Consider the following 15,329-nt stretch of genomic DNA (forward strand, 5'->3'; position numbering starts at 1 on the left):
AGTAACTTCCCTTGTAGTTAAGCCAAGGGGGGTATGAACATTGTTGGAAATTATGTTGGGGGACAAGGTGGTAGCCAAAGTGGGTGTGCGACGGGTGACGCATGATATGCCTTCTGATAGTATATGTTTGAGTATGTTGTCACATTCTAGAATGGGCAAGTGTTTTTTAATTATGTTGCTAATCGAGGCATACTGTAATGAATATTGAGTGCTAAAAAATGGTTTACCTTTGCGATTTAGATTGAGCAAAGGTTTTTCCAAAAGATTATGTGAACTTGCTCTAGTACTAACTATGTGTTTAGCTCGATTACAGATGGTTGTCGTCTATCCTCTTTGTTTAAGGCACGCAGTAATGTTGTGACTTTCTAAGTTATAACTGCTATCGTCAGATGATGCGCGCTTAGCCCTGATGTACTCTCCAATCGGCAGGTTGTGGGTAGTATGTTTGGGATGGCAGCTTTTCCGCTCTAAGAATGGTGTTACCACTAGTAGATTTTCTGTATAGACTCGTGTTGATTGACCCCAAATTGGAATCACCAGTGAGAGTTACATCTAGGAAGGGAATGGATGTGCCCCCGTATTCAAAGGTAAATGTCAAATTCAGGTTATTATTGTTAATGTAAGTGACAAAATCGGCGGCTGCCGAGGTGATAGAATTAAAATGCTACACCTAAGAGAAGCTAAGTGGATTTTGTCCCTGGGCACACGCCATCCAGCAGGTCTTAATTTTAGGAACAATCTAATGTACATTTATTAATTGTGTTTTACATACGGCACATTCTGTGTTCATCTAACTATAGTTTGTTGGTTTACCTTTACATATGCATTCATATACATTGTATGCTACAGCCTTTTTAGCTGATGCATCTGCCAAAGCCTTGAGATTCTCAGCCTTAAGAAGCGGCCCTGACCCACTGTGGTTAAAACAATGGGGAGGTGATGTTAAATCCAAAACTATGCTTTGTGGCATTCCCTTCCAGGGAGATTTTGAGAAAGCCACAGAAAGAAAAAAAGGGTTTCCAGTTGATAAACCTCCCCCCAAGAAGCCATCCTTTCCCTTTCGTTCTCCCAGGGAAAATAAAACACTATTTAGAGGCAAAGGCAAAACCGGTAGATGGTGCTGCGCAACAGGAGGGACAGGTCGAGGTTAACTCTTTAACCCTGACCAAAAACAGAAAAATTGACTTACTGGTGGGGGGGAGAGACTTTTGTATTTTGACCCGGTGGGAGGAAATCTCCCTGAATCCTTGGATCCTCCAGCTGTGAGCCAACATTCAGCAGCTGTGTCAAATGAATGTGATTGCCCCAGTTCCGGTGTCAGAAAGAGGGGAAGGATTTTATTCCCCTCTATTCTTAGTTAAAGAACCAAACGATTCTTACCATCTAATTAAAAAAACTAAACCGATTTATCAAATATAAACACTTCAAAATGGAATTCGTAAAATTAATAGGTCCCGATTATTTCCTTTGCACGATCGACCCATATTTCAGAACCATCAGAGATATCTCTGATTTGTAGTTCAACCGGGGGGAAATTTCCATCACTTTCAGTTCACAGCTCTACCGTTCGATATCTCATGGGCCCCACGCGTATTTACCAAAGTAATGGTAGAGGTAGTAGTCCAATTAAGAAATGAAGAATATAGTGATAGTACCATATCTAGACGGTCTACTCCTAATGGCCAAAACAGAGGTGAGAGTTGGGAGCTCCAACATTTAGGATGGATAATAAACTGGGAAAAATCAGACCTAACTCCGGAAAGGACAAAGAAATTCTTAGGCGTAAGTTTAGACTCTGTAAGTCTGGGTCTGGGATAAGTCTGGGATAAGAACCTTCTACATCTGGACTCCAAGATAAAAATCCCCCACCTAGTCAAACAGTCCCTTACCTGGTGGAAAAATCCCCAAAATCTAAGGAAAGGGGTCTGGTGAAACCCTACCCCAATCCTCACAATACGCACTGATGCAGGCCTAAAAGGTTGGGGGGCAGTACTCCCAGATCGATATATTCAGGGTCAGTGGGACGATCACACTCGCTTCATGTCCTCAAATTATTGGGAACAAAAGGGGGTACAAAATCAAAGAGTCTGACACATCTATCCCAACAAATTTTCAAGTGGAGGGAATCCTATCTTCTGTCCCTCTCAGCGATTCATCTCAGGGGCATAGAGAATATAAAGCAGATTTCCTGAGCAGATTTACACTAGACCCAAACGAATGGTCATTGAACCCTCAGACTTTCAAAGAAATCTGTTGTCTTTGGGGGACTCCAGTATTAGATCTGTTTGCAACCCACCAGAACAAAAAATGTACCCATTTTTTTTTTCACTGGATCCAAAAGGCTCCCCTACAAGCTTAGATGCCTTCAGTTAATCCTGGGGAGCAGGTCTAATTTATGCTTTTCCCCCTATACACTTGATCCCCAAAGTCCTGCAAAAATTAAGGACCGAAAAGAATCTGCCGATTCTGGTTGCCCCATACTGGCTGAAAAGAAGCTGGTTTCCAGTTCTTCATAGACTGTCAATAGACAGCCCCTTCCATCTCCCCTATCATCAGTATCTTCTTCGACAGGGACCATTATGTCATCAAAACATACATCAGCTGAGACTCACAGCCTGGATCCTGAGAGGTTGTTCTTAGCAACCAAAGGCCTTTCTAATGAGGTAATTAGTACCATTAAAGCAAGCAGAAAGCATGTAACTAATGCTATATATTAAAAAATTTTATTCCTGGTGCGGGGACCACCCTCCTTCTCAGGGCTCCCCAAATTTAGTGCAAGTTCTAGATTTTCTACCATCTGGTTTTTCTCCAGGTCTTCGACCCAGTACCCTAAAAGTCCAGATTTCTGCTTTAGGTATTTTTTTCTTGACTTTCCCTTAGCAGACCATCAGTGGATAAAAAGATTCATTAAAGGCTGTTCCCGTATTAGACCATACATTAAAAACCCGGTTCCCCAGTGGGATTTTTCCTTAGTTCTAAATCTCCTTACAGGGCCCCCTTCGAGCCCCTAGATTTAGATGATATATAAAATCTTACCGTTAAAACTGTCTTTCTGGTAGCCATGACCACAGCAAGGAGACTTAAGGAGATTCAGGCCTTTTCTTGGAGAGAACCCTTTTTAAGAATCCTGGATGAAGGAATAGACCTTAAGTTAGATCCCTTGTACCTGCGCAAAGTCGTCTCAGACTTTCACCGCAGGCAAGAAATTGTTCTTCCCTCTTTTTGCTCAGATCCACCAAAAAATGCCAAACCCTAGATCAGTGATGGCAAACCTTTTAGAGCCTGAGTGCCCAAACTTCAACCAAAAGCCACTTATTTATTGCAAAGTGCCAGCGCAGCAATTTAAGCAGTAATGTATTTCTCCTTGTTCATTGACAACTTTCAATCCTTCAGCCTCCCAAGGACACCAACCCAGTTGAAAGGAGGAGGACAAATTCATTTATCATTGTAGGAAGGTTCTGCAAGCAGATTCTTTGAGTTCTGTCTAGTGAGCTTCATTCTGGGGTGATGGCCTGGGTGCCCACAGAAAGGGCTCAGAGTGCCGCCTCTGGCACCAGTGCCATAGGTTCGCCACCACTGCCCTAGATGTTAGAAGGAGTGTACTTTTATTTTATTATTTTTAAAATCTAGAAGCTACACAAGGGTGGAGGAAAGATCAAGATTTATTTTTTAATTTTGGGGGGGGGGAAACAAAGGGGCCAAGGTCTCTAAAGCGACTTTGGCCAGATGGATAATATCCACTATTATTCTCTGCTACAAATCTGCAAACATTTCCCTTCCGGAACATTAAAGCCCATTCCACTAGAGCCATGGCAGCCTCTTGGGCAGAGAGAAGGGGTGCATCTTTGGATAAGATTTGCGGAGCAGCAACGTGGTCAAGTTCCTCCGACATTTACAAAGCACTACCGCTTGGATATTGCCTCCCAGGAAGACCTGCCGTTTGGCAGAAAGATTCTCCAGGCTGTGTAGTCCCTCCCTAATAATGGTATAATCTGGTATGTCTCCAGGTAGGGGCCGTGTGGTGGAAATATGAAATTGGTCTTATTTTAATTTGGTTTCCACTAGTAACCATGACGGCCACCCGTTATTTTCCTTCCTTCCTTCCAATGGGTCCAAATGTTCTGTACACACTGGTGTTTGGTGCTAAGGAGGAGCCTTTTCACCTCGTGCAACTTCCTGACCCTATAGGATAAAAAGAGCATCCTCCAGGTGGGGGCCGTCTTTGTTGCTAGTGGGAACCGAATTAGCGTTAAGACTAATTCCGTATTTCCCATAAACCATAGGACAGCTATGCTACATGCAATAACTCCTGACCATATGCAAAAAAAAAAAAAAAATAATAATAATTTGTGCAATCACTGTAGAAACTGTAGTCGTATACAAGGACAATAATCTTGTTTCTAAGGGACCACTTAACTACATTTATGGGAAATTATCTTCACATAGATTAAACATTTTTAAAAATAACATCAAATTAACAAAATATTATTTATGACAGATTGATAAAATGTCCAGCTGAGAATACCCCCTAAAGTAATATTCTATAACTTAATTAGTGTAATGTGGTAGTCCAAGTGCAGAATATAAGTTTATGGTTCTAACATTGGGGGTCGTGGGAATTGGCATGGTTACTAGCAGGTTAACACTAGGTACAGTAAAGGCCTTGGCTCTGTATTGGTGGGCCATACCCTTTTTTTTTTTTTTTTTTTACAGACACTATGCTAGTCCGTTTTAACCCACTATCTGTATAAGGGCTCTTGCATACAAACATATTCAGCCCGTATAAAAGTGCCTTATGGTGTCAAGATCCCATGGGCTGTACCCAGTGCCGTGGATCGTGTCCCTGCGTTATATTAGAAATACAATTCAAGGACGTCCGACCAGCCATGCCGGAACTGTAATGGTTAATAAAGTTTGTGTGGCTGTTCGGACAGCAGACAGGACATTTGGATATTTTTATATAATGTAGGGTCCACTGCACTATTTGCAGCCTCCAGGATCGGGCCACCATATGGCCCGTTTATATAGGCTGCACATGTTCGTGTGCAAGAGCATTAGGTCTCAGGAATATAAACGTATTCTCTCCTGGGTCTTGTGGCTGAGCTGCTAATTGTGTATGCAGCCTAAGACCAACATGATCTATATTCAGGTTAATAACAATTAGCCTTACTTATGCTAAAGGAGATTGTCTGTGTGGGTGCTAGACCCAACCTGCTGACAATGCGTGATCTCTGGTAATTTTTTTTCCTTTACAATGTATATGGATATTAATACCCTTCCTGACTATCTGGGGTGGTAGGTCCCTTGGACCTGACCTTGTCCCATTTCTTATCCTCCTTGAACTACTTCTCTCTCCCTTTCAGACCAGCATATTTGTCTCCTTGGAAGACCCTCTTAAGTCCCCCGCATTCCGTGCCCCCTCCAAATGTTTAGATGTTCAGCTTTTAGGCGCCCCTGCTTACACCCAATGTCCCCTTTATCCTTCTATGGGTCTAATGTGGTGTCGGTCAACGTAGTGGCCATCAGGCCATCCCAGTGTATGATAGAATCCTTTTGATTGACTACCTACCCAAATCATAGCCCAAAACTCTCCTAGAGGCTACCATAATAGCTCCTGCTTTGAATAATGGGGTACAAACCCTAAAAGGCCAAAGAACCCATACTCCATACTCATTCCTCCTTTGTTTTTCCTTGGTATGGCTTTTCCAGAGAGAGGCACAGGTGCAGACAGTAATTTTTTTCCAAGACCTCCCATCACCATAACTGTAATAATTGAAGTCTCCCCAATCTTAAGTTAAAATGTCCATTTATTTTAGTGGTCTAATAATTTCACATTAGAGTGCACTCCACTCTAATGGTTGGAGCTTCCTGGGTGATTCAGCATAAGCCTTTAGTAGCCCAAGACTAAGATTGCCACCTGGGCCTCTGCTCAGACCTTTGAGAAATTCTTTCAGATCTTTTCTCTGTCCTCTGCTGATGTTAACTTGTTTGATAAGGGTCTGCAGGCAGATCTGCGTATGAATGTGACCTATGTCAGATTTGAATAAATTGGTCCTTTCAGAAAGGTACAAAAAAAGTTAACTTTGGTTAAGGAGCACATAATTTTTTATTCTTAAATCTTATTTTTCCATTTATAAAGCTGCCTACAAGTTTTGCAAATTGTGCTTCCCACTGATAGCATTTCATATTTCATGCCATTTACTGGAAAACTGGGAAAAAAATTCCCAATGCGAAGAAATTGTAGAAAAAACACATTAGCACAAATTTATTATGGACACACTTTTTACAGCTCCAAAAGCTGTAGCTCCAAAAGACAACTCTGCTTTATTCCTTGGATTGGTGCGATCACAAAAATACCAAGTTTACCTAGTTTGTATCATTGTAAACACAACGCAAATGGCACGCAAACACTTTGCAGAAACAATATAAGTGTAAACGCGAAGCAAATGCCACATAAGCGTAAACACTTCAAGTAACTATACTTCAAGTCACCGCCGGTTTCACTACTTATTACATGGTCCACGTTCCTCTAGATCAGTGGTCCCCAACCTTTTTGTATTTGGGGACTGTCTGCACACATTTTTTTTTTCCCAGGGACCAGAAACGTGGTTACTGGAAAAAAAAGTGGGCCCAGCAAATGCCCCATATCTAACTCCAACCTATATAAAGTGTCATTTCCTGCCCGGCCCCCATTAAAAAACCTGATGCTGTAGACTTTGTAAAAATTAACATTTTTATCATTCTCAAAACTTTTGGCCATGACTGTATTGTGCAGTAGTAAAGAAAAAAAGTGATAGTGATATATTTGCATAGGGCATGTATTTAGTATGCAGTAAGTAAGACATTACACTGTGCAGTAAAACACGATTTCAAGAAGAACTAACTGCAGACATATATGATATTTAACTCATATGTTATGTTGCAGCAATACTACATACGCAAAAGCATAGAAATAATGTGTGCAATTAGCGCTCAGCGCCGTAGGGCTATGTCGCGAGGCGATGCCGGTTCGGCTCTGCACCGGAGCCGAGTCGGCATCGGGGGTCGCGGCATGTCAGCGGTAATCTACCGGTCAGAGTGGACTCTAATCGCGAGTGTTTAACCTGTTAAATGCCACGGTCATTGCGACCACGGCATTTAACTTGCTTTTGCTGGGTTTTTCCCCCACGATCGGCCCCCACCACGCCAATTTTGGGGGGCGCCCATCGTTGCTTTGGCAACCCTGGGGTCCAATCAGGACCCCTGAGATGCCTGAAGGCAGTGCCATTAAGATGGCGTCAGTGACATCATCTTAAAGGCATAGTGTCAGCCTATGCATGTATTTTTAGTATTGCATAGTATTATCATGAACAAGCAATCAGATGATGTTCATGTCCCATGGTGGTAATAGTAAAAAAAAAAAAAAAAAAAAAGTTTTTCAATAAAAAATAAAGTAATAAATCAATAAAAATGTCCATAGTCCCCATAACATCTAAAGAGAAATATAACGCCTAAAAAAGTCTGAATCATAACACAAACCCCACATATATAGTATCACTGCTTCCGTAGCAATCCGTACAATAAAATTAAATAATTATTGAACCCGTACGAAAACTTAAAAAAAACTTTAAAACACAGCAAAAATTATGATTTTTACCTATTGAATCCCACAAAAAATGCAATAAAAAGTGATCAACAAAACATATGTACTTCAGAAAGATACTGTTGCAAAGTACAACATGTGCCGCAAAAAACAAGCCATGAACCAGCTCTGTAGCCAAAAGTAAAAATGTTATGCCACTTGGAATACGGCGATGCAAAAATTATAGATTTTTCCCCACATTAGGATTTTTGTTTGGTAAATTTAGTAAAACATAAGAAAAAATATGCAAGTCTGGTATCCCCGTAATCGTATCGACCCATAGAATAAAGATAACATGATTATTAGGCTATACGGTGAACACGGGGAAAAAAAAGTAACAGAATATATGCTTTTCTTCTCCTGACCTCAAAAAAGTTCCTAAATTTTCAACAATAGGGGATACCAACCCCATAATGGTAACACTGGAAAAAGCATCTTGTACTGCATAAACAATGCCGTCACATGGCCCCAATAACGAAAAAGCGAAAATTTTATAGCCTGCAAAATGGGCCAATGAGGAAACTAAAATCCTGGCAGCTGCAGGTCCCTCCTTCCCTTCTGCGCCTCGCCGTGCGCCCATTAAACAAGTCATAGCCACATGTGGGGGGGTCTCTATACTCGGGAGAAATTGCATAACAAATTGTATGGTGGGGTTTCTCTTATCTTTTGAAAATATGTAAATTTCAGGGCTAAATGAAGATATAACCGACAAAATTTGACCATTCTAAATTTTACCTCCATTTTGATATCTTTACTGTGAAGATCTCAAGGGGTTAACAATCTTCCTAAAAGCGGTTTCTGAAAATACGGAAAATCGATAATCTATTTGTAAGCCGCGTGACATCAAAATAAATTATCCAGACATTTCAAAAATGATGAAAATGTAGAGTAGACATATGGGAAATGTTATTCAGCAACTTATTTAGGTGGTAAATCTATCTGCCTGAAAACGCGATGATTTTGATTTTCGAAAATGCCAAATTATAGAAAATATATATATATATATATATATATATATATATAATATATATATATATATATATATATATATATATAATATATTTTTTTTTTATATATATATACCGTATATTCCGGCGTATAAGACGACCTGGTGTATAAGACGACCCCCCTACTTTCCTGTTTAAAATATAGAGTTTAAGATATATTCGCCGTATAAGACTACCCCTTTTCCAACGCATACAAAACACCGGTAAAAATATTAAAAAAAACAGATTTGAATTTAACATGGTCCTTTTTTAAATGTAAATTCTTATGACATGCAGGTATATAGCAGGAAAACTGTCGCTCATAAACATAAGGCATACAACAACAACATTACCATTACAGCACAGCCCCCAGTAGTATACAGCACAGCCCCCAGTAGTATACGGCACAGCCCCCAGTAGTATACGGCACAGCCCCCAGTAGTATACGGCACTGCCCCCAGTAGTATACGGCACTGCCCCCAGTAGTATACGGCACTGCCCCCAGTAGTATACGGCACTGCCCCCAGTAGTATACGGCACTGCCCCCAGTAGTATACGGCACTGCCCCTAGTAGTATACGGCACTGCCCCCAGTAGTATACGGCACTGCCCCCAGTAGTATACGGCACTGCCCCCAGTAGTATACGGCACTGCCCCCAGTAGTATACGGCACTGCCCCCAGTAGTATACGGCACTGCCCCCAGTAGTATACGGCACTGCCCCCAGTAGTATACGGCACTGCCCCCAGTAGTATACGGCACTGCCCCCAGTAGTATACGGCACTGCCCCCAGTAGTATACGGCACTGCCCCCAGTAGTATACAGCCCAGCATTAAAAAAAAAAATAAACATATACTCACCCCGATGCTCCCCCGATGTCCGCGCCGTCTTCTTTCTTCTGCCGGGCGCCGCCATTGATCTTCCCCGGCAGGCGCCTAGTATGACGCGCCGCTGCTGACGTCATACTAGGCGCCGACCCGGGGAAAGACATGGCGGCGCCCAGCAGAAGAAAGAAGACGGCGCGGAAGACTGAAGACAGCACAGCGCGGACATCGGGGCCAACGGAGGGTGAGTATTTTCCCCCCCGATGTCTTTTTGAGGCTGCCGGCAGCCATCGCTGTGCAAACACCCGCAATCGGTGCTAGCACCGATCGCCGGTGTTACCGGTAAGCCTTTGCTGCAATATGCAGCAAAGACTTACCGGCTATGGAGAGGGCTCAGCCCGTGAGCCCTCTCCATTCCGCCGTATAAGACGATTACCGGCGTATAAGACGACCCCAGAGAAGACAGAAGATTTTTCTGTCTTCAAAAGTCGTCTTATACGCCGGTATATACGGTATATATTATATATATATATATATATATATATATATATATATATAACAGAGTTCGAAAGTCATAACCATATAAAGAGACGCAAGTCAGAATCCAAAAAATGGGAATGAGCCTTAAGCTTAACCCCTTCACGCTCCGCGGCGGATATATCCGCCACGGAGTGCAGTGACTTAGCGCTCAGTGGCGGATATATCCGCCACGGCGCCTATGCCGGCTCGGCTCTGGATCAGAGCCGAACCGGCATCGGGAAACACGGGGTGCCGGCTGTAACTAATAGCCGGCACCCCAGTGTAACACCCGCGATCGGAGTTGTCTCCGATCGCGGGTGCTTAACCCTTTAGATGCCGCGGTCAGCGCGACCGCGGCATCTAACAAGCATCTGGGGTGTCTTTCCCCCACGATCGCCCCCCCCGAACCGTTTTCGGGGGGCGCCGATCGTTGCTATAGTAACTCTGGGGTCCGATCTGGACCCCAGAGTTACTAGCAAGAATTGCCAGTAAGATGGCGTCTGTGACGTCATCTTACTGGCAAAGTGCCAGCCTATGCAAGTGCATAGGCTGACACTGATAATACTCTGCAATACATGAGTATTGCAGAATATTATCATGAACAAGCAATCAGAGGATTTCTTGTTCATGTACCATGGTATAAAAGTAAAAAAGTAAAAAAAAAAAGTTATTCAATAAAAAAATAAAGCCATAAATCACTAAAAATGCCCCAAACCCCCAAAACATATAAAGAGACATATAACTCAAAAAAAAAGTCTAAATCATAACACAAACCCCACATATATAGTATCACCGCGTCCGTAACAACCCGTAGAATAAAAGTAAATCATTATTGAACCCCCACGATAAACGCCGTAAAAAAAAACTGTTATAAACCCTCCAAAAATTATGATTTTTACCTTTTCAATCCCACAAAAAATGCTATAAAATGCGACCAAAAAACCATATGTACTTAGACATGATACTGGTGCAAAGTACAACATGTCCCGCAAAAAACAAGCCATCAACCAGCTCCGTAGCCAAAAACGTAACAAAGTTATGCCACTTGGAAGACGGCAATACAAAAATTATAGATTTTTCCCCACATTAGGGTTTTGTTTGACAAATTTAGTAAAACGTAAGAAAATATATTCATGTCTGGTATCCCCGTAATCGTATCGACCCATAGAATAAAGCTAACATGATTATTAGTCTATACGGTGAACACCAAAAAAAAAAAAGTCAAAAATCCAGTACAGAATTGATGCTTTTCTACTCCTGCCCTCAAAAAAAGTTCCTAAATTTTCAACAATAGGTGATACCAACCCCAAAATGGTAACAATGGAAAAAGCATCTCATCCCGCAAAAAAAATGCCGTCACATGGCCCCAATAACGAAAAAGCGAAAATTTTATAGCCTTCAAAAGGGGCCAATGAGGAAACTAAAATCCTGGCAGCTGCAGGGCGCTCCTTCCCTTCTGCGCCTTGCTGTGCCCCCATAAAACAAGTAACGGCCACATGTGGGGGGTCTTTGTACTCAGGAGAAATTGCAGAACAAATTGTATGGTGGGTTTTCTCTTTTTATATTTTGGAAATGTGTAAATTTTAGTGCTAAATGAACGTATAAGGGAACAATATGACCATTCTAAATTTCACCTCCATTTTGATTCAATTACTATGAAGATCTCAAGGGGTTAACAATCTTCGTAAAAGCTGTTTCTGATAGATTGAGGGGTGCAGATTTGAAAATGGGTAGATTATATAGGGGGGTTTGATGCTAAATATGTAAAATTTCATTCAAAACTGTATTTATCCCCAAAATAGTCAATTCTGAAAATCCGGAAAAGCGATATTCTATTTGTAAGCCGCGTGACATCAAAATAAATTATCCAGACATTTCAGAAATTATGAAAATGTAAAGTAGACAAATGGGAAATGTTATTCAGCAACTTATTTAGGTGGTAAATCTATCTGCCTGAAAACGCAATGATTTTGAATTTCGAAAATGGCAAATTTTTCAAAAAATTTATCATATTTTCTTTTTTTTGTAAATAAACGCAAAACTTATCAGCCAACATTTACCACTAAAATGAAGTACAACATGTGGGGAAAAAACAATCTCAGAATCGTTTTGATAAGTAACAGTGTTCAAAAGTTATAACCATATAAAGCGAAGCAAGTCAGAATCCAAAAAATCGGGCTGCGCCTTAAGCTGTAAAATGGCTGCGTCATTAAGGGGTTAAAGGGGAAATCACATGACATTTTTGTAAAAAAATCATTACGACATCAGAATTTACACTTTAAAGATTTGGGGGTGGTGAAAGGTCCCTCTTTATTGCTTTTCATTTGGGGAGATGTATGAAGCTGTTTGGGCCAGAATTCAAGATTTAAAAAAAAAACTGAAATATTTTGCACCACATTTATTTATATTTTTAAATAAATGCACCACATTTATTAAGATTTAAACCAGTTTTAGGCCTTTCACAAACTTTTGCGAAAAGTGAACATTCTGCTTGGGAAATAGTATGTATGTCAAAAAATTTAGTCGGTGCACCAAAAAAAGTTATTGCGGCACAGCAGACTAGACCAACTAATAGGAGATGCAAAGTACATCTCCACAGTCTCATTCTGCAACAGACACAATGATACATCTGGTGCCTCTAAAGACTAGTCTAGTCCTGGTCTATCGTGCAACACCTTGATACATCTCCCCCATTGCCAGTATTAAATGCTGTGTTTCATTGACCATAATCTAATCCACATATATTCTTACAGTGTCACGATGTCCTTCCCCGTTCCATGCCTTCCATTTCATTAGGAGAGCGTGATACTGGGTTTGATTCTGGAAGAAGTAGATCAGAAGGCTCAGAAAGCAAAGATCACCGTAAGGTGCATGCGTCCATGAAGGAGGTTTGTTGTCATTTTGTCCAATGCAATAACAAATAATGCTTTTCTTTACAGTAATACAATTTGCAATTTGAAACTAAACTATAGTATACTAAGTGCAAATTTACACGTGTTGTACAGCCCATCTGCAGACTTCTTAGTTTCTGATTAATTTTATAGCACTACTATTACAATGCTATTAAGTCACTTGCTTACAAGCGAAGGCAGTGCAATACACAAGCAGGGTGTGACCTACAGAATACCCTCTCGGCACAGACCCCGAGAACGCCTTTCATAGGGTCAATTGGGCCTTCCTGTATGCCACCGTAGCACTCTTTGGGATACCACCCTTATTAATACCTGCTATGTCAACACTTTATGGTGCCCCCGACACAAAGGGTCAATGGGTCCCTGTTGGCTCAGTTCTTGATTAAGAATGGTACCAGGCAGGGGTTCCCTGCCTATTATCCTAGTTATGGAAACGTTGATCAGGCAGATCAGACTTAATCCGGACATTCATGCCATAAGGTTGGATGACTTCACACACAAGACTGTGCCCTTTGCAGGCAACTTATTGATCCTTATCTCAAATATGTCCCGACCCCTGCCTATAATAACCCAACTTTTCTCTGATTTCTGGAAGTTGTCTAATTTTAAGGTGTGAATGTTGGCGCAGTCTAGATTAAGTAATGGTCATTACAATGTGGTCCTATTGTCTTCGCTGGTATTTTATGAGTATATAAGAAAAAGTCTAGTGTGAAGATAAAATCAACAAAATGATACTTACTCTGACTGATGTGTTCAACATAAAATAAGGTTGGCACAAAAGGGGTTAATGGACAATTGACCTTTAAAAATGCTGATGTCCCAATTGCAGGGAGAAGGTATCCAAGGATACGTGAAATGGGCAGCACAGTGGCTGAGTGTGTAGCACTTCTGCCTTGCAGCGCTGGTGTCCTAGGTTTGAGTCCCACCCAGGTCAACATCTGCAAAGAGTTTGTATGTTCTCTCTGTGTTTGCGTGGGTTTCCAAGAGGTACTCCAGTTTCCCCCCACACTACAAAACATACTGGTAGGATGATTAGATTGTGAGCCCCATGGGGACAGGGACCAATTTGGCTTGCTTTGTGCAGCACTGCGTAATTTGTTTGCCCTATATAAATAAAGAATTATTATTATAATTAAGTGGGTTGGTGAACTCCCAGTTCATGAATCCCTTACAATGTACTGCTGTAAGTAATTTACAATAAGATATAGAGAGAAATGGACTGGCGTTGAATCCCTGGTCAGTGGATTTAGAACGTGTTTTACCGGAAATATCCGTGGCATCATTGTAAATACGGACAGGGCAAAAAAATGTAGGGCAGAAAAATCCCTACATAAAAAGAAATTGGTTGCTAAAAACAAAATAATTTGTTTTCACTATTTAAACCCCTGGGAGTCAACGTGTCTAGATAGAAAATCCAACTTTCTGCTGTCGACATTTGCGTTTAATAAAATTACAGCTCCCCCCCAAAATTACATTTTATTGTTTCTGTTCCAAAAATTCTTGTCCCTGTAAATTGACTCTTATGTTCCTGTTTGTAATGTCGTTAAAATGGATGTCCATCATTTTGTTTCTAGATGTCTAGATGATCAGATGATCTTTAATTCTAGTAACCAACTTTTTTGTTCAGGTATCACGATGTTAATTTTATCTTCACGTTAATAATTTTAAGGTGAACTTCACAAGTCCAAGATAATAAATATTACCCTACTTCCTTCCCTCATTAGCCAAGAACCTGCTGGCCCAAATAAAGTATTCAGAATCTATGATTGCAGCTCCCTGCCAAACTCTTGTACCGCCTCAATTATGTCCCTTTAATGGAAACCATCTACGGCCAGCTATCGGAGCTAAGAGTCCCTTACATGCTTTGGTTGGGTAGAAAGAATCTTCTCCAGTCATTCATTCTCCATAAATCTACATATATCACAATTTTTTCACAAACATTTTTTCTTTTTTTTTTTTTTTATGGAACCGCAAGAAACCCTGCATAAGAGCTAGCCTGTTGGGCCAGAGAATGGAGCTCCCTGACCCCAAAGTGTACTACCAAGCCTCTCAGATAGCCAGGTGGCTGTCAGTTACCCAGCTCCAGAGCATATACTCTATAACACAATAAAGCATTGTTTGTTCACACGAGAAAGTAAACTATAGGGACTCAGACCTCCATCCTTTGACTTCTTAGGGACAGCATACTTCACAAGGGTACACAAGACAGTTCTTCCCCTAAAGTATTTCCTCCATCTTTAAAGACTTGAGGTGAGCTCTAGGTTCCTGGCGAGGGCATCTAGCACCCAGGGCCCCATATAGTTAGAAAAGCTTGCTTCCAGAAACCCCTTACATGACAGATTGCTTGAGTCCGTTTATTCTTCAGTCATTAAGCTTCAAAAGTCTTCAAAACAATATTTATTACAACATTGGGATGAGGAGTTACAAGAAGTGTTTACTGATGAGTATTCGGTAGCAATGTTGCAAACT

The 15,329-nt window shown here is 41.1% G+C and overlaps 1 protein-coding gene across 2 annotated transcripts in view; it reads left to right on the plus strand.

Annotated features, from left to right (window-relative positions):
* The window catches only part of ANKS1A (ankyrin repeat and sterile alpha motif domain containing 1A), a 183,406-nt gene that overhangs the window by 105,606 nt on the left and 62,471 nt on the right, over positions 1–15,329 (plus strand). For both annotated transcript variants that reach the window (XM_072137187.1, XM_072137188.1), the window contains one exon: positions 12,702–12,836. In XM_072137187.1, the coding sequence (XP_071993288.1) occupies positions 12,702–12,836 (135 nt within the window). The remainder of the gene's footprint in view (positions 1–12,701; positions 12,837–15,329) is intronic.

The sequence above is a fragment of the Engystomops pustulosus genome, chromosome 2 (genome assembly GCF_040894005.1).
Source record: "Engystomops pustulosus chromosome 2, aEngPut4.maternal, whole genome shotgun sequence".
Classification (NCBI taxonomy): domain Eukaryota; kingdom Metazoa; phylum Chordata; class Amphibia; order Anura; family Leptodactylidae; genus Engystomops; species Engystomops pustulosus.